The sequence below is a fragment of the Phalacrocorax aristotelis genome, chromosome 8, assembly GCF_949628215.1.
Source record: "Phalacrocorax aristotelis chromosome 8, bGulAri2.1, whole genome shotgun sequence".
Lineage (NCBI taxonomy): Eukaryota > Metazoa > Chordata > Aves > Suliformes > Phalacrocoracidae > Phalacrocorax > Phalacrocorax aristotelis.
Genome location: NC_134283.1, coordinates 2,623,886 through 2,649,321, shown reverse-complemented (window position 1 = coordinate 2,649,321; position 25,436 = coordinate 2,623,886). Strand labels below are relative to the sequence as shown.

At 38.9% G+C, this 25,436-nt stretch overlaps 1 protein-coding gene across 2 annotated transcripts in view; it reads left to right on the top strand.

Moving 5' to 3' along the window:
- BANP (BTG3 associated nuclear protein) overlaps positions 1-25,436 on the top strand; it is a 153,351-nt gene that overhangs the window by 18,881 nt on the left and 109,034 nt on the right. For both annotated transcript variants that reach the window (XM_075101197.1, XM_075101196.1), the window contains exons 5-6: positions 17,239-17,361; positions 18,125-18,300. In XM_075101197.1, coding sequence (XP_074957298.1) covers positions 17,239-17,361; positions 18,125-18,300 — 299 coding nt within the window. The remainder of the gene's footprint in view (positions 1-17,238; positions 17,362-18,124; positions 18,301-25,436) is intronic.

Below are 25,436 nucleotides of genomic sequence, written 5' to 3'. Positions count from 1 at the left end.
CGTTACCCTTTTTCTACTAGGCTGCTTCTTGCTCCCTGCTGTATTTTTTTTTTTTTAACCGCCAGTATTGCTATTTTGGTAATAGGTATTAAGTTAAAAAATTATCTAAAGGTCATAATTGTGTTTTGTTAAGCTCTTTCAGTTCATGCATTTATGAAACAGGCTGGAGTATAACCTTGCTACCGTAAGGGTTCTGAGTTGGAGATTTTTACGTAAGAGGGATGCACCCTGCTCACACAGCAGCCTGTTGCCTCACAATTATTCACTGAGTGTGATTATTTCTGATGAAAGTAGGCTAATCTTTTTAAAAGATACCTTATTTGTATTTAAAAATCTAAAATGATACAGAGGCCAATGTGTCCCTTGATCTCTGTTTTAAAAGTTCAAATGTCCTTTTTATTTTCAGTGTATATTTGCTGCTGTAACAGTCACCTGTCTAGTTAGGAACAGCTGATGTCCTCAAACATTTCCAAAACAACTTTCCTTTTTAGGCGTCCAAATATAATGTTTGGGCCCCAGTTTAAGATTCCCTTATTGGTCCTTGTTCTGTGCTGGTGATGAACATCCTGACCATTGGACATCCTCCTTTTCCCTTTTCCATTTAATTATTCTTTAAAACAGGTGCTGTGTCTTCATTCAGCTGTGCTTTGAAGGCTTCCCAGTCATACATGGGAAAGGTCAATTATGGCTAAGTTCGATTTCAAAGGAAATAAAGTACATGGAGTAACTATTTGGATCATAGAGCAAGTAACCAGAAATTACACCAGTGTTCTTGCTAAAAACTCTTTATCAATAATTATTTCTCAAGGAACCTTCTTTAAATCTGTTGTTAATTTTTGTTTGTCATTCTATTGGAGATCTTCAAGTTCTTGTGTGTAAGCCGAACTTACTGCGGTTTGTGCATAAAAGACTTCAAAAACGTTTTCAGAAATATGTGGTGCCCTTGGGAATTTATTAATTTGTGTCCAGTGAATGCTTTCCTCTGTGAATGGCACTATTTTGAGTTTCTGATGGGATTGTCAGACCTGAGGTGTGGTTTGTTTGTTTTTTTTTTTCTTTTTTTTAAATTCTCTGTAACCATCAGAAATCTGTCCTGCGTGTTAATGGTGAGCTGGGTGTTTAATGTTTTGGGTGTACAAATTTACGACGATGACTTCTCAGACAGTCTGAACATAATTTAGAAAGAAGTCTTGAAGACTGCGCCCCAATTATTTGTTAGTGTTGGTATGAAGTTGCACATTATCGAATACATCTTGCCAATACAGCACTGAGGGCTTTTTGTTCTTTTAGCGGTCTGTGGCCTATATGACTCAAAAGAAAATAGTTAGGGGTGTATGTGTTTCATTTGGCATTAGTAACGCGTCAGTTTCACAACGATAAAATGTTTTGGTGAAACCCCCCTGTCTCATTCTTAAAAACATGTATCGCTTGTTGATTATTTCCAGTTAAAGCCTGTGTGGACTGTTCTATCAGCTCCCCTGTATCGTTCCCTCTCCCCCTTGCACTGCAGGTGGCAGCGGGGAGCTGCCAACAGGAGGTAGTATTTGCGATTGTGATTTTCAGATTCTGTATCTGCGCGAGATTCTTCAACCTCCTCCTCCTGCCACCACAATAATGCCGGGTTTGCCACGGAGAGAAACGTTGCAGTTAGCAAAAGCGTGTCAGCCAGATGGTGCTACGCTGCCAGTAAAGCAGCCTCTCATGCTTTTTTTGAGAACTACCGTAGGGTTTGTGTTCTTTTCTCTTCCACTCTACAGTGAGTTTTGTTTACAGTTTTCCTGGTAATTTAGCTACTTGCGTTAATCTGGTGCAGATTTAACATAATCAAAATTTGTTTACGGCAGTGCACCCAGTAAAGTGTATGAACTGCGGTTATGAATTCACAGTTCGATTGCTTTGTGCTATCTGTGCTTTTAAAATTAAACAAATTTCCTAAGACTTGTCGGTTTGAGATATGCTCAGGGTCATCATCATGTGATGAAAACAAGGACAGCTTGGACAGAGGAGCTTTCCTTTGTGTCATCTTGTGGTGGGATCGTGTAGTTACAGCGTACCAGGTGAATTCACAGCTGTGCAGTATGGCCCGCCTTGACTACGATGTGGAATTTTATGCTGTGGGCAGCTCTGTGCGTTGGCTGCTTACAAGACGGAGTGATGAAGTATCATCTGTCCATATAGCTGCGTGAGGAAGGCAGGAGTCTCGCTTTGTAATGGTCGTCAGATTTACGTTCAATGAGAAGTTAAGTTTAGTAGAAAAGACAACAGGTTGATTTATTGGGATAACTCATACCTTTTTTTGTGCCAAACTGTTGTTTCCAAGATGTAAAAATTCTTATTAGGGAAATGAAGCAGAAGTTTTCGAGGAGACTTGCAGTAAATCAGGAACCACCCCACATTAGCAGCTCCCAGGACAGAAATGCAGTGCGTTTTAGAGTCTCATTCTGCTTTCTGTCTCTTTATTAAACACACAAGGAATGATAGGTATGGAAATCTTCCAACAACCTTTTCTGGATATGGGGTTTTTGAAGGCTTGCTGATGTTTCTTGGAAAACCATGAAATGTTGTATTCAGAAATTGCAGTTACTGTCTGCTGCTCTTGATATTTTGCATAAGTACATCTTCTTGAAAGCTGTGTTGTGTTTGTGATTCTTCTGTTCATATTGTTTACTCTGATCTGCTGTTACAGTACCTCATTATATACCAGCTAATTGCAGTGCAGATAAGGAAGAAAATACAGGGTACGTGGTGCTGTGTAATGAATAATTTGTATGAACAGTTGAGATACAGAGGAACAACAGGCTAAGGGCTAACTTTTGGATCTCCAAGTAAGAAGTTTAAGCTACAGCAAAAACTACCGGGAGAATACTACTTTTGAAAGGAAGTCATTTCGAATTTGTGAGATGTAAACTGTTTCTGGGGAAGCAGCAATAGGCCGTAAACGATATGGGAAGACTTGTAGCTGTTGTATTTCAATAAATCATCACGTGAAAATCAGAACTGAGCGAGTGCAGTTTTGTACAGGTTCTTGTCCTATGTCCTCTGCCTTCTCACTGGATGAGCCTCGTGTTTCCTGTATGGTCCGTGATGCTCCCTGCTGTGGGATTTTGAAGTCTTGTGCTATTCCTATGCTAGTAGCATATGTGACTGCTGTGGGGTAATGGATGAGACCTTTCTGAGTTCCCGTTGGTGGGGTGTAGCATTCGGGCCTGTCCTTACCCCAGCCTCAGATTTTAACGGGTGTTTAACATCTCTCTGAACTCTTCCTTTTTCTCAGATTTGGTCATAAGAGTGCAAAGTATTAGCTGGGACTGGAGAAGCGGCATGATGCTAAATCTAATTTTCCTTGGGGGGGGGGGCGGAAAATAGAGGAGTTTTGGCAAGTATTTTCTCAAAGTTTACTGGCTGCTGCTTAAAGATACGTAGTTATCAGGATTACCTACAAAGACATAGCGTTGATAGAGTTTTTAAGATCTCTTTCTCGGAAGAAAGGCCGTCAGAAGGTTTCAGAACTAGTAGAATGGATGGCAAAGATCCTTAGATCTCACAGACTTATGCTGAACTGTATGGAGCTTGAAAAGAGCCAAGAACAGGAGCAAAATAATGTCAGCGATTAGTAATGGGAGTGCACGTATTGTTCCGGTGTTCTGAGCTTTGTCCGGCATTGTGCAGCGTTAATACAGCCCTGCTTTTCCATCCAGGAAGTGATTGCCTCTCTTCCTCTGTCTGCACCATTTCCTGGCAGTACGGCTATTAAAAACCTCTAATTTCTTTTCTTTATGAGGTACCATGCTGGTCAAAAATTCCAGTAGCTGCTGAAAGTTTCTTGGACAGGAGAATTGGTACAATGCCTGGTGGCCTGTCAGTGTGGCAGCCTCAAATGACAAGTTTGAAATTTAGCATGTGCCCAGGTCTTGAGATTTATAAATTGACGAACGCGTGGTGTGACAGCGTGTCTAAAATCTTTTATCCGTGTTTTGAAGAAAATATTTCATCTGAAAGATTTCAGTCCAGAAACTGTGTTATTTTTGTCAACATCTTTCCATTAGTCACTCTTCTGAGAGGGTGAGCCCAAGTATAAATGGTTAAGGTTGATTGCTTCAGATAACATAGGAATTTGTTTTGGTTTCACAGAACCCTCCATCATTTGTTTTCATGGGTATTTTCTGCAAATACTGTGTTGTACAATCCTGCTCTGTTATTTTGGAAATTTTTCTTGGGTAAATAGATGTAACAGAGAGCAGTTTTTAAAATGTATGAATTTTGGAGAGGCTTTAAATTTAAAATAGGTATTTTCTTCCTACTTAAAAGTGTTTCTGATGAAATACAGGAATTTGTAGGTAAACGGGGTTTTCCTTTTGTTCAGATATTTTCCTTGAGCCTTTGTTACGGTAAAGTTGAAGTACAGACCACATACATCTGGTTCTGTCCCATATGCACTTGTGGCTAACCGATTAAGGATCCTGATTGCGAAGTGCAGGGATAGAATTGCATATATTTTTGTCCTTAATGGGAACTGGAGAGTTAAATGGAATTGCAGAGTTTAATGCACTCAGTTACTGTGCAGAGACCTAATATGGTATCCTTGAACAAGGCTTGAGTGGGTTGGGTGTTAGCTTATTAAAGTGGAGGTGCTTTGGATATTGTCTGTGGTTAATTGTGGCGTTGGTGGGTTCAATCCGCTACTTTTAGAAGGCAACGTTGGTCTTTTTTTTCGTCTTAAGATACAAACCCAAGTTTTTTTGCATGCGAAAGAGAAGGCTTGATGCCATTGTGTACCAGATGGGTTGTACGAACTTGCTTTATTTTTGTAGGTGTAACTCATTAATATGTTTGTTTTACCATTAAGTTTAATCAACAGGGTGTTTGTAATAGGTTTTGACGAACAGGATTTGCTCATCCACTTTGTTTGCGGTGTGCCAGTTGTCAAGCCTTTTGGCTCCAGATTTCCCAAGTTCCAGATCTGTGTTTCTGGTGTGTGATTGTGTCTTTGTTTACATGTGGTTTTGTAGTCAAATAATGCAGAATTGAAAACTGAGATGATGTTAAATGAAGTTGTAAAGCAAGGGGATGTGGGGTGAAAAGAATTGTAGGCTGAGTGTTCTTCTAGATTTAGCAAAACTTGTTGCTTCTGCATAAAGCCTGTAGAAAAAAAAACCCCAAACCAACCTAAAGAAATGTAATCAAGGCATTGGTATAAAAACCAAAATAGCTAGTTTTTAATATATATATATTTTTTTTCTGTGAGTTCCAAGCCCCTTGACCAACCTAATTTCATGTTATCAGGTATTGAATAGTTTTTTCGTTTTTCTTGCATTTTTATCAGAAGGATTTTTATAGATTATAATAAACTGTCCTACTATGCTAATCCAGGCTTTTAAAAAGAATAGTAATTCTTCAGTTCTTATCGCTAAAGAGTGGCCGTTGGGTCTCTGGTGTACATAGTTAACCTCTTTCCCACATTTGCTGCAGTTGATACTATAACTCATTTGGTGATGAAACCCATTATCCAAGTTTAATTTTTAGCTATTTTTCTTCAGTAGTGTTTTTTTTTTTTTTTTTTTGAGTGATAAATGAACATTGTAAACCTTCAGGATCGTTACTTTCACTGAAGAGCTGACTGTCCCTCCCTGGAGATATACCCTCTTCAGGTCTGAAGACCCTCGATTTGCAGGAAGAATTTTTTTAAGTAGCCAGTTTGAAACAAAGCATATATTGAGACATATAGTACCCTGAAGGATATAGGCTATATGGTTTATTTTCAAGTTGCAGGTACATTACCCTCCCTGCTGTAAGCCTGATCTCATGCACTGAGCTCTAGGCCTGAAAAAATATTTCCCTGGAAGCAGAGTCAGTCCTCAAGACAACTCAGCAGGCAGCTCAGCAAAAGATGTAAAATTAAGCCGTGTTTTGGGGGGTGGGAGGGAGCGAGTGTTACGGATAATGCCTTGAAATTATAGTCAGTGATTTGGGGTGTTAATCAGAATGTGTTATAAAGGCTTTATTTGGAGAAGCTTTGGAGTTCATTAGGCTTTCTGCAGTTCTTGTCATGTTCTATAAGCGAGCCAGGCTTATTTATCCTTCAGCGTATCTTATGTTAGAGCCTCTTTCTGGGGCCTCATCCAGCAGCGTCTGTAGAGCAAACCTTTGAGTCTGGGAGTGGCTGACAAAAACACAGATGAACTTCTGTCATTGTTTTGGACTGGACCCTGTGGTATCAATAAATTAACAACGTTTCCCTGTCACTTTCTGTCATCAGTCAATGGTAGTGTGTGCAAACATTTATTTTAAATTACCAGTTCAAGTGTCGGGCCTGTGGCTTCAGCCAGTAAGAGTTCTGTTTAAAATTAATGGGCTTGTTTCATGAAGGATTGAGGATGATTGTGCTGCCCTCATGTGAATAGCTCTTTCATGAGCAAGTCCAGTCTGTTTATGTCTGGGCATGGAAGGGGTTGAAGGAAAATGGCACAAATGTCTGCGATCTATTTTCACCGTGGTCATTTCAGGTCCGCTCACGATTAGGGGACAAAGGCAATATTAACACAAAGTAAAGATCATAATTAAAATGTCATGACTTTAGGGGATTTTCTGCCTTCTTATGAATTTAAAGTTTTTGTTTAGAATCTCATGTTTTTTTGAAGAGCACATAAATATAAGCAAAACTCTGATATTTAGATACAAAATTTCTGGTGAAGTGGAAGTTTGACTGAGGGAGTCAGAATTGGAACTGCCATTTGTGATTACATTGATTGGTCCGCAATGCTGTTATTTTTCAGGCCTTTTGGGGCCTCTGTTTTCAGTTCTACTATCTGCCATTAGTTTTTTTTTTTTAAATCCTTACAGCAAATTGGTGGTAAAGGGCTTTCTTACACATGCATTTGTATATGAACACACACACAAAGCCACACACAGGCACACTCACTCTAGTTTTCAAGTTGCATGTGTGAAGTGTTCTATATGGTTTTCCTAAATGAAGGAAGTTAGCTACTGTCACCCTATAATGCCAGCGGTATTTTAGTCTGGAAGAGTTGTTGTGGCTTCAAATATATAAGTGGACAGATGAAAAACTCAAATACCTTCTTGAGGTGGAGCAGAGATGTTTATCTGAAAATTACAGTTCTGTCTTGCATTTAAAAATTCAGTTTATGAAACTGAACTAATCAAATAAGAGAATTCTTTGGTTAGGTGTCAGCCCCTCTTTCTTTATCCAGGGCTGCAGAGTGTTAGTTTCTTTGACTTCGGTATGGAAAAAACCCAAACAAACGACCCTTGACATCTTTGTTTCCTTGGAAAACATGACAATACTTTCCAAAGTTTCCTAATTGTCATAAGAGCTTGTCAGCCTCAACATCTTGAGATTGATTCTGGTCCTGTAAGAATACCGATTTACGTGGTTTTTTTAACCTGCATTGAAACATGCACTTCATGTAGAAGTACCTGCTACGAATTAAGTGGACTTCTGGGATTCAGTATGTTTAGGATCAATACAGCTTTACATTGAAAATAGCTTAAGAGCTTTCATGACTCTGATTTTTATTGTTATTTGCTGTATCCTGTAAGGGCAGTGCTGCAAACAATGGTAATTCTTGCTTTGGACATTTATATTGGAGACTTAGATATTTTGAAATTAAGCTTGCCCTGTTGGTTGTCTGTCTGGAGTTTTTGTTACAGACTATCAGCAAGTGAAGATTTTTTTTGTTACAAACCATTGTTTTGTGCAGATTTTACACTTACTCCCTTCACTATTGGGAGTTAAAATTCACACAGGACTAAGGAGAAATGGCATCTTGGATTTAAGAAGCTTGTACAGCGGTGTTCTCATTGGAATTTTGCATTCCATTATTGTTGCACTAAGATATTGAGCAGCCAAGTGTTTAGTAATTTGTTGCTGGGATTTGATAAATTCAGAAACAATGTATAATTTCCAGATAGCATTTAGGTTGAGAGTGCGAGGTTATGGAATTAAAACAACACTTTAATACCAACGTTTCATCTGTGTTTTGGAGAGTTCAATAATTCATGCATGTATGGGGTGGAACTTAATCTGTTAAACTGTTCAAACTGACCAAGATTTGAACTGTGTTGATTCATTCTCTCAAGTCCAATTTTTCTTAAGTTAATGGTTTCTGACGAAATATCATTTATAATAGTCCAGTGATTCAAATGAGAGCCTAGCAAGTAGCAGCTGATAAATTATGTTTGAGCAATGGATGCAAAATGTGTGGCTTGGATCGTTTTGATTGTGGTGGTAGTGTTTAAAATGTCCCTGTGAGGCTTAAAACACTAGAAATAATCTTCTAGAAAGATAAAATTTTGAAGTCTTAAATAAAATGCTAGCTAAGATTTTCAGCAATGTACACTGAAAATGAAGGAAGTGTATTACCTAAGACTTCAAGTTTTAGACAAAGGCTTTGGTCTTGTTGATGTGTTACCAGTCTTAATATTTTACTGTTTGCCAGGTAATCATACAGTGAGTTTCCCTGGTTGTTACTTGTAGTCCATGACAAATGTGAAATGCTTTCAATTAGGAGGTGTAAAGCATGGAAAGTAATTTGTGCTTGCTCTGATTCACCCGTGGGTGAAGTTTGGTTATTCGCACCTAGCTAATACACAGGAACTTTGTTCTGCACCCGAGACCTTTAGTGAATCCTTTTATTTTCATTTTGGAAAGCAAAACCTTACGTGAAAGCTATGGCACCAAAAGCAGAAATGCGGTTGTGTCAAGTCCCTTGTGGTGCAATACGTTGCACTCCACAGTAGTAAGCTGAGAAACAAGGCAGCTGAACATGCACAGAATTTGCCCCTTGTGCCACGCCATTTTAGAAATCAACCTCCTTTAATCGTAAGGGTATCTGAGAATGGGAGAGGTGTACATGGGGATCGAAAAGGCTTTGAGTTTTATACACAGATTAGGGGGACATTTACTAGTGGAATTACTGTCTAAGAACATTTAAACCCCATTATAGTAGCAAAATGTGGGCTGACCTACCCCCTTGCCATGTTCCGTGAGGTCACGTTAAATGAATTCTGGGGGAAGCAGAACATTTACTTCAGTTCTATGGTTCCATGAGCATAGCCAGCTGTTGCATTCAAGAAATAAATGTAAAGGGTGCATGACTTGAAATGTGGCTCAGGCCAAATGCCTTCACGTGGCTCATGCTTTTCCTTTTGCCTAAATAAACAATTGAAAAGGATTATTGTGTTCAATGGAAGTGGACAGTTTTTACCTCATGAATGTTGTAAAGTGGATGAAAATGATTATTAGGATCATATTTTAGTGCAACTCAAAATCTTAATATATTTGAAGCAGTGCACCGGCTTGTGGAAGCATATATTACATGCTACATATTTTAAGAAGTAATTTATCAAGCATATAATAAACAGAAGGGGGCAGAAAAGCTTTATGTATTCATTTGGATTCCAGTTTTGAGAATTTAAATAATGTTACAGTCTCTGGAGATGCTTGGGAGTTTGAAAATCCAGCAGTAAGAGCACTCCCTGAAAACTTTTCCTGTAAGTTGGGGTGTTTAATTCCGCGAGTACAAGGCGACGAATGAATGGAGCGCAGCTAACCAGTTTGTGATTAATGGGGGCAAGTTTTCGTCTTTCTTTGGAAATGACAGAAATTTAAGTTGTGTTTCAAAATCATTTGTGTACAGGTTTACAGCAGATTGAATTACCAGTAATGCTATTTTTAAAAGTTGCAAAACCAACTGGCCTCGCTACTTACAGGAAATGATACATAGTAGTACAGTTTTAAAAGAAATAATCTACAGTGTTTTTGGAGAGTCCTAGTTTTACTTTAAGCAAGGTGGAAAAGAGCTGTAGATGGATTCAGAGCTTTGAGAGGATGAAGCAGCCTAACATCTAGCAAGGTCTCGGCAAGGCTGGTAAGATGGCAAAGAGCCAGTCTTCCATCTGCTTTATTTGGCAGCAGATGCTATTTAACTGATACATTTCCAAACATAAAAAACACACTGTTTGGAATCTGGAAGTCTTTCCAAACAGAATTTTTCCCTTTTGTGGAACTGTACATTTTTGCGTATCTTTAGCTCAATCTCTTTGTTCCATATTGAAGGGTGGAGTGTGAGACCGGAAATCTGCTCCTAATAACTCTTGAAATTGTGTTCTGAGTGAAGAGTGGGGTTCCTTTAACGTCCCTTCATGGAATGGTATATGGACATTAAAGATTTAGTACCAGCTCTCAGAATAGCCGCATCTTTGGCCTCTCTATAGAGGTGTGTGTGTGGTGGCAAGTGTACGTAACTGGTCAGGTAACCGTGAAAAGCGAGAGAAACAGACATATGTGATGGAAATTATTTACAAACTGGCTCTGTAAGAGCTGTGTGTTTGAGTTCTGTTCGCAGAAACCTATCGTGTTTATTTGCAGCTTGTTGTCTGGTGACCATCGAGGCTTCAGTTACTGTAACTAGTGTCTTGAAAGCCAGTGTATAACGCTGCTTCCTTCACCCCCAAACTTCTAATGCCACATCAGTCAGACTTAGGCTGATATCAGATACTAGAATTTGTAAGGAAATTTGGAAAATAAATCTAGAAGTAGCTAATTGTATAATAAAGGACTCAAAGTCTTTACTTTTGTTTCTAAACACATGGCAATTTTTATTTTAGTGCTAAGGCAGCAGTAGACAATTTATTGTGACTGTTCAAGATCAGTCAAGCCTACATATTTTGTTATGGAGGATGACTGTCCTTCCCTTAGCTCAGGCTTTCTCATTTCATGTTTAATACACTCTCCAGTAGGCTGCAGTACTACTAATTGAGCTCAGGAAGTTAAGGCTCAAGGAGGGGTAACAACTGTAAATTTCTTTCTATGCTGTCTGAAAAAAAATATATCTTTGCTGTTATATTTTTATGAGTGCATTTATCTTTAAAGAGGCTTGTATTAACCTGTTAATTATAAGTTGTGACCTGTCCTTTCCTTGTCCATAATGAAAAATAGAAGACTAATATTAATGCCACTTCTGTTATAGTATTTTTCAATCCTAGTTATGTTGCTTGCACATGATCTGGACATACTGGTGTTTGCTGCTTTTGGGTGCCTGCTTAGGCCAAAAGGTTCTTTGGAGACGGTGTTTCTCTGTGCATGTAACTTTTATGGAGTTTCAGTTGTGTTCAAAAAAGGAGAAATTGGTTGTGGTTTTGTTTTGGTTTTTTAAAAAAACCCCAGGGTATGAAGTTGCTTGTGTACCCATCCAGGTGTTGTAAAATCCCTGAAGTAACAAGCCTGACTTTAAGTGATGGGTTCTTTGGATCACTTGTAGTGTTATCTGGCTGTTGGTGAGCTAGTTGGAAATGGGTGTTGTCATTTATGAATGATTACCCTTGATTTTACAGGTGCGTTTCGCTTTTCTCAGAGCAGAATAATCTACAACAGATTAACAGCTTTTAAAATTGGTTGATAAAATTGGTCTTAAAGCTAGTAATTCATGCCTTTCTGATTGTCAGCCAATTCAGAGGCTCTCTCTGTAGGTAAGGCTGAGTACAATAAACTCTATCGAGATGTATTTTGTAACGTGCAGAATGTCTGGCCCGCCCTTACTTGAGCTGAAAATTTGTTAAATGTTCTTAAGCTGTTAACAGTATGTTTTGATAAATGCTGCATTTGCTTTATCTTTATTATAAATTGATTACAGCTTTCTCAGTTTTCAGATCCATGAATCTCCCTCCAGTGATGGCTGGTGTACTTTGGCTTGTCTTGTTACAGGACCTAATCGTTAGTGCTGTCTTTATAAAGTCTGCCTCTATGCGATGTTCCAGATGCAAAGAATCCAAAGATAATTTTTGATGACTGAACTCTAACTGCAAATGATGGATAACGCTGCTGCTTTTCTGGCAATTGGCTGTGACTAGGCAAACGCAGCATTTAGGGACGTTAAAACTTTAACCGTTCCAGTGCCCATACAGCTCTCCTACAGCAGGTGTCCCGCGGGTCTTCACCTCGGTGAATGGTTTGGTTGTTGGTGAGTTTTGCTCTCTCCTGGGAGATGAGGAGCAGCATTCATTTATTTGGCATAAATCCAGTGTAATTTTGTGTATGCTTTGCCGGTTTGTGGTTTTGTTCATGTATACCATAGTGTAAATGCATAAGTCAGTTTTCTCATTCCTGTTTGGATAGGGAATCTTAACTGTGTGTGCAGAAGGCAAAGGAAACAGGTGGTGATCAAGAGGAAGGAGCATTTTAACATCACCTTCCTAAATAGCGAGGAAAAGATCCAAGGAGTGGCTGTTCTTACAGATGAACACAAGTGTTAGTGAAAGATAAAAAAAAGAAAAAAAACCCAACCCCCAGCACACTTCTAAAATGGAATTTTTCTGTATCATTTGAAAAACATTGAGATTTTCTTCATGGTAGTGCTAATTGTAATATTCCTCCACAGGCCCTAGACATGCACAAGCTGTACATTTAAGTCTTCATGTTTGTCTCCAGCAGTAAACTGGAAAATACTAGAGTTCAAGGTCTTTTTCCCAGACTTGCTTTCCTTAAGGCTGTGTTTGGCTGGAGACCTTCAGTACAAGCAGTCTGCCAGCAGTAACTCTAACTCCTGCCTTCCTGATCTCCTCTCTTTCTGCATCTCCTTCTATTATGTACACTAGAGGAAGAGGAGAATGAGCCCAGCCTTCCCGATAAGCAACACACCCTGTGTAGGCGTTGGAGCGGCCACCGAGTATTGAACCGGCGGGAGCCAGCAGTTCCCCTGGGTGTGGACAGCTGAATGGCTCTAAGCTCTGTCTTGGAGCTCTTATTTACCTATTTGTGGATGCTCACGTGTGCAGGGGAGGCTGAGAAATGGTCTAAACAGAGGACTCTTCTTTATTAACTGGTCGAGCACTGCTATAAGTATTTAGTTAACTGGTCTATATTAGTGTGTCTAGGAAAACAAAAATAATAAATTCTTGTCTGAAAATTTCAGTCTGAGTTTTTCCACAAGTAATTTTAATCCATTTGGGAAGTGCTTTTGATCTTGTACCCTGTGGAAGATAGAAAAGTCAGTTAGTTCCTTTTGCTTCATTCTTCTCTCTTTTAAAATTAAAACCTCATCTGGGAAGAGGAGAAGATACGATGATCTTGGTACTGCCAGAAGTTCTTTTATGTTGTGGGCCGCGTTCCGTGTGATTGACAAGTTATTGGCAATGAAAACCCAACTGTTAGGACTAATGATCATATCTGACTCACACGGTTTCCATACTGAAAATTACCTTTGGCAGCAATTTTCTTATGCAAAATATAGGCTTCCTTTTATATTAAAAAAACCCAGTAGACGCTAAATACAGTCACTTGAAAATCATTATCTGGTACGTTTAATTTCTTAAATTACAGATGAAAATATTTCTAACAGATGAGTCAGTAAACGGCATTTTAAAAAAAGTCCAAAAATACTATATCGTCTGTAGGTCGCATGCGTTTTAAATCTTTTACTAAGTTGTGTCCAAGAATAGGCAAATTACAGAACCAGTCTCTCCAAGTTCTAATGCTTATGGGGAAAGGAATATGTGAACACAAACGGAAAGTACTGAAGCCGATGCAACAGCGCTGGGTTTCTGAAGCACTGCCCCGACCCCTCGTAATAGTTTCTTTCCATCTTCTCCACGAGCATAGTACTGGCAGCACTCGTAGAAAGAATTGCTTCATTTGGGATCTGAGTGAATATCAGAAGCTTTCCTCCTCCTCCTTCGTGATTTTTGTTTCTGTATTTTAGTACATAAGTAATAATTAAAGTTGATTCCTCTTCAGTATGAGATGTACAGACTGAAAAAAGAAATCAGAACAAGCCAGTATGAGGATGCACTAGGCTGTATTAAGTGTTAATGATTTCCTCTGGTGGATTTTGTCAGGTTGGCCCAATATTTTGACTGTACATAGAATTCCTTGTTTAATTCCGTGTCTGTTCAGCAGATTTCTTATTGTTGTCTCTTTAAAATAAATCTGGAAACGGAGAATAGCACATCTCACAGGAAAGTTACTGAGAAGCAGATTCCTGTATCTGCAGGGAACCTTGTGGATATCAGTTTCTCCTGTGTACAAATTGGAGTCTAAGACAAGCCCGTGAAACCCTCCGTTTCCAAGCATAATGCCACCTTTTTCTGTTGGTCCCAGTAGTTATATTCTTCTTCTTCCAGATAAGTAACTGCTCAAGTTTCACAGCATCAGCTCTGAAAAATTTCTGCCTCATGATGCCTCATTGTCAGAATTTGTCAGCAAATTCTGTAGCCGTTCTTGGTCATTGTGGAACATGGACCAGAACTGTAGTTTCTTGGTTAACGTCTATGATGTTCTGAATGGAGAGATTACCTCATCCCCGTCATGCAGGCCTCTTTTGAAAGCATCATTCTACAGGAGTTAAGCATTAAACATAAGAAATTCCTTCTCCTTTAAGACTGAAAAAGGTTTGAGTGAGTTTTACTGGCGTCTTTGTGTTAGTAGATGTGGAACACAAAAATAATCTTTTATCCAACCCGAATGATTCCTGGGAACAGACAAGAAACTTCATTCAGTTATTTTCAAACTAGAGGTAAAGTTCTGACTTGGGCAAGTTAATCCCAGAGAAAGGTTAATTGGTGGCTGTAGATTAGTTAAGCATTTGGAAATGATCAACACAGCACATTTTAGCCTTTCTCTACCATTGTGCTTCTTGTGGGACGCTGCCCTCCAAAGGGCTCTGCAGATTGAGTCCTTACGATGCGGTAACAGCCCATGTCCTAATGTAAAACAGTTGATGGGCGATAGGGCAGTAGTTGTGGCTGTTACAGAGCTTTTCCTCCTGTATGTGGTGCCTGGTTTTGCCTTTGTGCTGTATAGCCCGGAAAATACCTGTCAGTTAAATGGTATGTTTAGTTAGTGGCTCCTCCCAAAACAACTGTGAAGGTAGATTTTCCCTGTCAATAATCCACTCTACTTACTGGGAAAAGTAAATCCTTAGAGCCAGTGTTTTTGTGGGTGTTTGTTTAGGGATAAATTTGAAAAAAATGTTTATGCCTTGAAGTAAGCAAGCTTGAACATGCATTTATGCATTGACAAGAGGATAAATCCATGCTGGTGGGTTGTATAAAAGCATCTCCTTATCCTAGATTTGCTTGAATTAGCTATGTGCCATCTGGGTCACTCTCTAGATTCTAGATTCATATAAAAAAAAGGTGGGGGAGGGCAACCCCCTCAACCTCTTCCTTCTTTTATGTCAAGTTTTAGACTAAGACTCTTTTTCAAATATAAACTTAATAGGAGCAAAGTCCTAGGGACTTTATAAATGTAATTTTATTGCCTTTTATCTCTACAGCTGAAATTAATTATTCAGAGCGTTCATTAAAAATAAGCTTTGGTAAGTGACATTTTAAACAGGCGTTCCGAAGTGATTGCAAGAAAGATGATGATAAAGAACAATGACTAAAAGGAAGTGTAAAATCCTTGAACATTTTAAACTGGCCTGTATAAACTTCCAGTGTAGGTATTTGGACAATTTGGGAAATGCACTGAGAACACACATTGCTAGGCTGCGGAACTGCCAACATTGCCACAGATTGGTATTTTATCAAATATTTGATGTGGCTTTATTAAAATATGCAGTGCTGGCATTGAGAAAATAGAAGTTGCCGTTTCTTTTTAAAAATAAGGAATGTGTGGGTTTTTTACCTCTTGATAATGGAGAAAATTTTGAAACGGTGACTGTGAAAGCATCCTAAACGCTGATACTCTAGAGAGCAACTAAAAAAACCTAACAGAACTCCCCCATTTTATTGCTTAATATGATTCGAACTCCAAATACACTTGAGAAGCTGTAGTACACTGTGCTTGTCTCTGATTAGACAAACATCTTCCAGAGCGTCTCAAGGTTTGCAATCCAACAGATCGTTGGCAGTCCATGAGGAATCCCATTTGCTGCTAGTGGCAGATGCAGTTACGGTAAGAGGGAGGTAGGGCGTTAGGCCCTGGGGCTTTTTGTATCCAAAAGAACCTGTGGTTAACTGTTTTATCTGTGCCAAAGTTGAGATCCACTGACAGTTTCTTATCTTTTCTTGAGGTCTTAACGGTGGATATTGTAGTGCTTAGTCTTCTGCAGACCCATGATTATTCAAGCAAGCAGGCGCTGTATTACAGCTGAAATAAACAGAGTTGCTGTCATCGGACTTGTTTAATTTGTGTTTCAGCAATTAGCCAAGGAATACAGTTGGAAAAATAAACGACTATCAGTCACGTTTGAGATGTTGGACCAGGAAAAACAATAGTGGACTATTTACTGTGGGAGGCAAAGAGAAAGAAGACACTAAACTACAAATTTTCTTCTAAGTTGTCTCCTTGAGTTTACCATGAGCACAGCGGAAACAGTCTTAAATATCAAAACTATGCCTTAGGAGATTGAGTAATGGTGTGCGATTAATAGTAATAATCTCTGAAACCAAGCTGAGTTATAAACTGCATGCTGGAGGCAATTTTTTACTTCATATTTACTTTTGTATTGGAGTGTGGACTTTGCACGTTTTCCTGTGCAACACTTGTCTAGTTATTTCCTTCTGCTTTGTCATCGTGATAGAGAAGGCTTTGAGTTCTCGCACAATGAATGCTTTTCCCTTGCTTGTTTTAGACTTTTTTTGTATGTGAAATGCACAAAAGAACTAGTTTAGTCTTGTCATTATTTAAAGTTACAGTCTGTTTCTGCTCTGCTCTGGTGCCCCTGGTACCACTCTCATCTCCCTGCCCTCCCAGTGCCCCCACCCTGGGAAAACAATACATGCTGTTTAGCTAAGCTCATCATCCAATTTTGCAATAAATATTTTTACATTATTTTTTCTAGGAACTCTCTTAGAAAAATGGTGCATGACTGTGTAAGTTGGCCATAGTATCTCTGAGTATCTCTGGAAGTATCTCGGACTTCGCAAAGCAAGAATTTGGTGGCTCTTTGGAGCTGTGATTTACAGACTTCCTCCTGTGTATCTTGAGTTGATGAATTCTTTATCGCTTTGCCAGGGGTCGTGGACTTTTATATAATTCCATTGAAGCCATCCATCCTCTGAAAGAATTTTGAGTACTTGAAATGGTACAGATGTCAAATTAGATGGATTACCATCTTTAGCATTTGATACATAACCGCGATGCGGGGAGAAAGAGCTGGGCTTAGAGGCAGACCCTGTTTTTAAGTAGACTATTTAAACCATAAGACTGTGTTAATGTATAATTTATAAGGTTTGCTCCTTTACACTCTGTTTTTCTCTCTGATTTTTGTCTTGTAGTGTTGTCCCACAGACCACAGTAATACTGAACAACGACCGGCAGAATTCAATTGTAGCCAAGATGGTTGGGCAGGAAGAACCATTGAGCAGAACAGCGGACTCTCTGGAAAATATCCTGAGCAAGTTAGTAGCAGTTACAGGCATCCTCCCCTTGCGTTTCCTCCTTTGACAGATCAATAGCAGTCTCTGCAGCAATTTGAAGTGCAAAATGAGGAATGTTCTAGGTAATAGTGGGGGGTAAAAGCATTGAACCGGTACTTGAGTATTTTATCAGGCTGACAGTTCTGCCTAGGAAAACCTCGTATCAGCAGTAAAGGTACAGAGCAATGCTTCGCTCTTGATGGGGGAGAACACCTTGGAGGATCTGGGATTAGTTCCGAGTTAGTTGGCAGCTGATGGTTGAAAGGCGTGCCCATAGCTACGTATTTTTTTTTACTCGGACGCACAGTTGGGAACATGCCAAGATCCTGTATTTAACCAGCTGAAGAAGGAATATGCCGCAGCCCAGGAAGGCTTGTTAGAATTTGTACTGTCTAAAGCAAATTTAAATTAAGTGGAACTGGAGATTCTGGGTCGAAAGTGTTCTTAAATAATATGTTTTTATAAATTATTTAAATATTTTTTTTGTTTGCTCACTGGGCCTAGACTTTTCCGTTGATGCGAATTTAGAATGTGTACATCTAAAATATTTTATTTCTTCTGCTGTTTTCCTTCTATTTTATTTTCCTGGATAGCTGAGTTACAAACAGGAGTTGGCTTGTTTAAAGGAGTATGCTTTTATGATACATTTAATTTTGTCAGTTGGTGTTCTTTATTCCCTTATAACAATGCTATTCCTGCTCAAGGATTGTGTTTTCCCAAAGTTACCTACTTTTCTTTTCCGTAGTGCCGTTCCTGGACGCAGGCAGAACACCATAGTGGTGAAAGTTCCAGGGCATGACGACAGTCACAATGAAGACGGCGAGAGTGGCTCCGAGGCCAGTGACTCCGTTTCCAACAGTGGACAATTAGGAAGCCAAAGCATTGGCAACAACGTCACACTTATTACACTGAACTCCGAAGGTATGCTGATCTAGCTAAAAGGCTACTTGAGCAAAGTAAAATGTGGTGGTGGAGTGAACTAAGATTCGGCTGGAAGCTTCAGAGATCATATCATGGGTCCAACCTTGAATTGTCAGGCAGCACAGCGAGCGGCAGAGAGGAGTGAATGAATCTCAATGAATTGTTTGGTGGTTTGGTTGTTTTGTTCTGTTTTGTTTGTTGGGGTTCCCGCCCCCCCCATTTTTACTAGTTTTACAGGCAGAACAGCTAATTAAAATTACTTGTAAAACTTAAAGTATGCCTCACTACAGCACCGTAGCTTTATATTTTAAATTAACGCATGTAACCTGCAGGATTTCCGATCACCAAGCTGAAATACTGTTTCAGGAAAATAAATGACTTCTGTGGGAAATAATATCTACTAGTCCATCTCCTCCTGTACCTTATGATGCCAGTCCACTTGTGTAATTCTTATGAATGTAAAAGTTATTTTAGCAACTGTAAACTACTTTTATAAGGAAATTCATATTAAAAACATGGTGTGAACGGGGTAGTGTGTAGTGTCAGATTTTTCTGAAAATTCTTTAGGTCTTGAACCCAGAAATCAAATGTAGTGAAATGGAAGAATTTTAGATTAGCCGTGTAAAGATATTCTGCGTGGTTGGAAATACCGAAATGCACGTTAGTTGCTATATTTTAATCACAAACGATGATATAAGGGACACTGAGTTTTAGGTGAAATAATGTGATAAATTATGTTTTATGATTAGTTTGAAAGTATCAGTGATTTTGTTTAACTGCAGGTGAAATTTGAATCCTAGGCTTTGATTTAATAATTTTCCTAACTACTTCTAAAAACATGTTCATTGACCATTTGCTTAAGTGTTATTCTGGATGTGAGAGTTCATATTACATTCACGCACCAGAGAAGAATAAGTTACTTCAGGAAATTGTTGCAGCAGAATGCACTCAGGGGGTGGCCTGTGTACTTATGAGGTAAATTGTGTTGGCTTTTTGATCTCTAACGCTGAAACAGGACGACTCTAACGATTCAGTTTCTTCTGCATGATCGCCAGCCACTGGTGAAAGCGTGCTGGCTGTGAACAGGTTCAGATGCAGCTAGTGGTAAGGATTCGTTCAAGATAGCCTGAAACTGAGTATTTAAGAGTGCATTCGAAGATTTCAGAACTAACAATTCAACGAGATGCTTTAATACTTTGATACTTGGAAAACTTCAGAAGTCAGTTTACTGAAAGTTGCACGCACCAAAGATTGTTTCTGAAAATGTTGTTTTAAGTCATCTGAACCTGGAATTCTTTGACTTTTATGGATGCTCACGCAACAGATGCGTATTATAAAGAGCTTTTAGGTTCTGCCCTGTTGGTATGTTGTGAGACAGTTGCCTCCGAAGGGTATTTCATTTTGAGTCAATGGGAAATTAGGGGAGACTGAGACTGTCTGAGGAGTTCCTCTCAAAAAAATGATCGGATTGCAGATAGTGCTGATATTTTGATGCTAAAATACGTATAAAACGTACTCTTAGTGGAGTCTGTTAATATTTCAGACAGCTCTGTGTCAGCTATGCCAGGAACAAAGTTTCTAACGTTAGGAGGGTGTTTGTTGTATAATGCCCTTTTTGACTTGGTTGTCTGGCACAGATTTGCACGGACAAATGTGATGTTGGCCTTTTATGCCATTGTTGTATATGTAAATTCTGAAGAAACAGCTAATCCATTAATGTCTTCAGATCTGATTTTCTTCAGACCTTTAGAACACTCATCCATTAAAAATCTCTCTGAGATTGATGAATGCTTTGAGAATCAGATTAGTAATCCCCCACATCTACCTCTTCTTGCCCTCGTGAAGACGAGAGGACCGCTTGCGCAGAAGGAATGCTAAGCAAACTAGCCTGCAGTATGTTACAGAAATTAAATTATTAATAAAGGAAGTGATGAAGAATAATAGGTCTGTTGTGCAGACTTGTTTTCTTCAGCAGTAAAAGGCGAAAGTTACAGCGCCCATCAGCTTGCTTTCATTGTCTGTGAAGGAATTCTGAATGACTTTGAGTTGGAATCTGGATTGATTGTAGAATATGAGGGGGTGAGAGTGGTGTACATCAGGCTTTCAGTGTGACTCCCATCTGTCATCTTGTGTCTGGAAAGCAAAGCTAAACTATGTTTATAGTTGGCTTTAGCTGACTTTGGATATGGCATTGACCTGGGGATATTTTCAGAATTTAGTTAATGGATTTATATAAAGGCATTGTTTGCTCTCTGCTGGCTGTTTTCAAAGAGCATTTCATCACATATGGTAGTTTAAAAAATATTAGTGTTATTGCCTTTCTGCTCCTGAAAAATAACTCTACAGCAGTGTGGAGCCCAGCTCCCGGTTCCAGTAATGGTCTAGAATAAGGGTGGGCTTTTTGCCGACTGAACACTGACTTTATTCCATCTCCAGTTATATATTCCTCTTCTTGCATGTGCAGTAAGGCGCGTTCTCTTTTCTTTGCGTAAGCATTGATTCTTTACTTTTCAGAAAACTGAAAACGCTCATCCATTTTATGGATGCAGTTAATAGTCTGCAAAGTGTTGCCTTTAAGATGTATTTATGAACTGAAAGCATCTAGAGATACTGAATCTCAGATTATTTTGTGAAATTTTGTGATTGTCAACCCCGTCCCCCCCAGTTTTCACTTTGGAAATGTCCTTTCACGTGGGGTTGGTGGTAGAAATATCCACACCTGAAGTATTCATTGGACTGCAGTTCTAAAAGTGGTGTTCATGAAGCAATCTTGCACAACTGAAGGTAAAATCCAGTGAGAACAGAATTGGTCAGTATTGAATTACTAGTGTAAAATCAAATTAAAATAGGCTAGAAGGCTTACTAGTAAGTAAGTGCATTACTGTTTTTATTAATGTCAGATTTTTGGCATAGTAAATAGCAAGTGCACCCATACTCAGCCAACTGAAAAATAGTGTTTTTTCATTTAACCTGTAATTTTACCCCTTAGATATTAATAACTGTCAAAAGTGATTCATCTGCTGTTTTGAACGCGTACGTTAGAGCGTGTCTTTTCTACTTGTTGCAGCCCAAGTGGATCTTCTGGGGAAATTAGAGAAGAGCATTTCTTATGGGTGTATAAACAGTAGTGAAGTTTAGAACCGCATGCTTTTGATGTAAAAAAAACCTTTTCTACAAATGGAGGATGATTTAATAGTAAGATCAAAGCTCAAAATTCTGGTTTATCAAACTTCTCTTTTAAGATGATGTCTTCCTCCAGAAACACTGTTTGGAAGAATTAAATGTCAGTGATCCTCTGAGTGTTTAAATGGGGAGGGGACATCAACTTAAAACTGATTAATTTGCATCATCAGTTTCTGGAGATCTGGATTGGAGCATTCATTTAAATCCTAGGTGAAAAAATAAGCACATTTTCTACTGTGCTGAAACAAGGTGCTGAATGAAGCAGCCCAGGTGTGACCCACTACTGCGCTCGCATTTCAGTAGAAGTGGAAAAGCAGAAAAAAGGTCTTAAACCAGCAAACATACAACCTACCAAATAACACTGTCGGAGCTGCTCTATTCTGGTGATTTAAACTGCTCCTAGCAATGCTAAAAGCATTAATTGCAAGTTGTCTGTAAGGCAGGCGTGACTTAATCCTCACCCATCTCTTTTCTCTGTATTTTTCAGATTTAGGAAAAAAATCTCCTCCATGCTTTTTTTTAACGCAATACATTAACGCTGTTAAAAAGGGTCCTTACTTTAACGAAGTGTCATTGTTTCAAACCAGGGGTCTTTTTGTTGTATAATTATCTTAGTTATAATCTTAGCTAAGATGTTCTGATTTGGAAGAGCTTTTGGAGAGCTCCTCTGATTAAATTGAGCTACGTTGGCAGCTGTGAAGCTGTCCTTACCCTCGGTGCACTTCAGTAAATGAATCTCAGGTCTGGTTACTCTCTTTTCGCTTTCCCTGTCGGTCATTTGAAGTACCAAAGCTATGTGGGTAACTCGGGCACTGTGGCAGAAGGGCAGCGAAGGGGTTTACATCAGGAGGTACACCTTTGGGTTTTCCCAGAAAGGTTTTCTTTCCGAAGTGTGGCTTTTACAACTGTGAAGTACCCAGCCCTTCCCGTGTTTTTGAAGTCTTCTGTGTAGTAGCTATTCCCTGAATACATGAACACGTCTGATTCAGCAGAAATGTTTTCTGGAAGAAACCACCAAACACTGAGTTATAGCATGGCCTGTCAAACTTCTAAACAAACCATTTTACTGCGTGAGTATCTAAGAAATTGGATAGAGCCTGGTTTTCTGAAAGGTTTTGGTACATGAAAACAATGTAAATCTAATGAAGGTGAATGTTCTTGCTGTGCTCTCCTGAGGCACGGTACGCTGCTGCTTTAATCTGGAGGAAACGTGTTTGAAAATATTGGGAGCTTTTCTTGTTCATTGTCCTCTTCTTTTTTCTTCTCCTTTTCTTTTTTTTTCTCTTTCCCCCGGCGTGGATTACACATCTTTCCCATTTAATGGAATAGGAAACAGACATTTATCACTAAGAAGTGTTTAAAGTAAATGTCAACAATTGATAGATGTGTTTTTCTCTTTTAGAAGTCCAGTTAATTTTGACATGAATGTGTTTTACTGTAAGCTTTGGAGTACAGCATATCCTCAGTTTAAACAAAGTTGTGCTTTTTTTTTTTTTTAATCTTGAGCTTTCTAATTAGGCTTTAAACCGATGAGCAATTGATTAATGGAGAACATTTTTAAACCATCATCATTTGGGCCTGGTGTCTGTGTACATGTTATTTTTGCAACGAGCCGTTGTGGATCTTCAGGAACTGTTACAAAAAACTTGTTTGTCCATTTATGTTCACGAGGATTTAGTTTTCTCTGTCTGTTAAATGGTTTATAATGCAGTGACTTGTGTCCGTCTGCTCAGCTGTGATTGGAACGGAGTTGATGTTTCTCTCAGGTGTATTGAAGCTGTGCAGAATTGTGAGTCGTGGGCACCCTCCAACTTTGTACAGTTCACTGTATTATGCAAAGCAAAGGCAGCACAGGAAGAGACTTCATTAATTTCACTGATATGGTTTTGGAGTGGGAGAGTCGTTAACTTTTATATACTAAACAGGCTGCATTTTTTTTTTTTAATAGTTATGTGGGAGTTTGTTGTGTGCTAAATGACATGATGGCACTATTCCATTTTCCTCTTCATTTTTCAGATATTGACCTTCTTACGCTTTCAGGGTGGTAATGGAAGGGAAAGTTTAGCCTGCTAAGTTATTTTGAGGAGGCCGTTTTTCTGTGCTTTCCAGAATTCTTGTACATTTATAAAGGTCTGTAGACTCTGAACTGGATTTCACCAACCTCAAACACTACAGCTGATATTTAGTGTCCTTCTCACATGGAGCTTATTTTGCAAATCGATTCTTCAGGCCTTTGTTTCTCTGACGATATCGGTACTAGTTGATTGCGTGGTAAGGCCTCGTGTACAGTCTCTGTTCACACAAACTCTCATCCTAACGTTGCCTTCTTTTGGATTTTGCCTTCCACTGCAGAAAGTAATACTACAGAGAACATTAGATCCAAGGTAGTTTTAAATTACAGAAGTTTTAAACCTATGATATTAAATACCTATATTGTTTTCTGACTTTAATTAATTCTCTAGTACTGGTATGTGGCTGTAATCCTGTCAAGGGTTGGTTTTCAATTGACTAAGCTGTAACCTGGCAACTGTATGTACTTCCATGCTCACCACAAATCTGTTAAAAAATATTCTGACATTCTCAAATATTTGTCTAAACTTTTTAACTGAAGAGTTTTAGCGTTAGACGAAGAAAAGCAAGTTGCAATGACAAATAAGTTTCGTAAGAATGGTGAGTAGATTTTCAAATGATCAACACTTAAAAGGATCCTTTTATGTTCTCAATAGATAACATCTCAGATGAAGATAACGCTCGTTTGTCTAGGTTCCAGTTACCTCCCGTCTTATTTACTGTTAGGACTCCTCTCTGGCCTTATAAGATGTTACAAATACGATTTTCCAAACTCATTTTAACCTCATCGTCTTCTGCTTGCGTCCCTTTCCCTACTCCATGGCACCCTCGTTATGAAGGAAGACCTTGTAATTTGCAACTTCCCAGTCACTGGTTTGAGTTGCTCTGACTTCCCCAGCCAGAGATGACAGGTTTCCTTGCTCCTTACGTGTCCACAGAGACCTTTATGCTTTCTTCTACCTCTGTGGGAGGAGATCCTCATAACTGTATATACACACAAATCACCGTCCGGAATACTCGCTCATAAAATTGTCTTTGCTCATGGTGTTTACATAACACTTAGCCATGGTTAAGATACCTTTATTTGAAGATACTTTCATTAAGATACCCTTTCTTTTGGTGATGCCTACCATCTCAGCGTGTGTTGTCACCTGCCTGCCCCTCTGTAATCTGCTGTTGTCTCCTGCCTTATTCTTGGATTGTAAAAGTGCTGGGTAGGGACGTTGTATTTGTTCTGTACTTAGTCGGTACCTTCCGCAACACTTGGTTCTCATTTAGGAGTGTTGGACTCTTGGATTGATAGGAAACGGTCAAAAAGTGTGGCTGTTGCTTGTGATCTCTCATTTGTTGGGTAAACTGCTTGGAATTCTTGAACAAAAAGAACACGCTTAAGCCATAAAGAGCTCTTTCTGATAAGTCCTGAGCTTGCATGAAATAGCAGTTTCAGAATTTTACTTTAAGTACTATTTTACCAAGAAATGTGTGCAAACAGCAGAAAGCAAAGCAGAGATAACATCTGAATAGATTTACTTATTTTTCTGATAAATTCGTTTTGCTGTGATCAGGCGGTTTCGTGTTTCCTCTGAAGGTGTTGAATTTTATTTTGAAAAACTTTACAAGACCTTGGTCTTCAAAATTTCACATTAGAATATTGGTAAAAACAAAATTTGCGTGTTTTTATGCAGGTTATGTACGGAAAAAATATTAAGCAGCTGCTTCAGTTTAGTTCAGCAAAGCTCAAATGTTGAATACCTACTGTTCAACTAGAGAATAAGCCCTCTAAAGGCACTGTGATTATTCTGTTCTTGCACGCCTCTAGGAGATATGAGGAGGGCATTGTTTGCTTAATTCTAGGTATTGCTTTCAAAATACAAGGGGCTTCA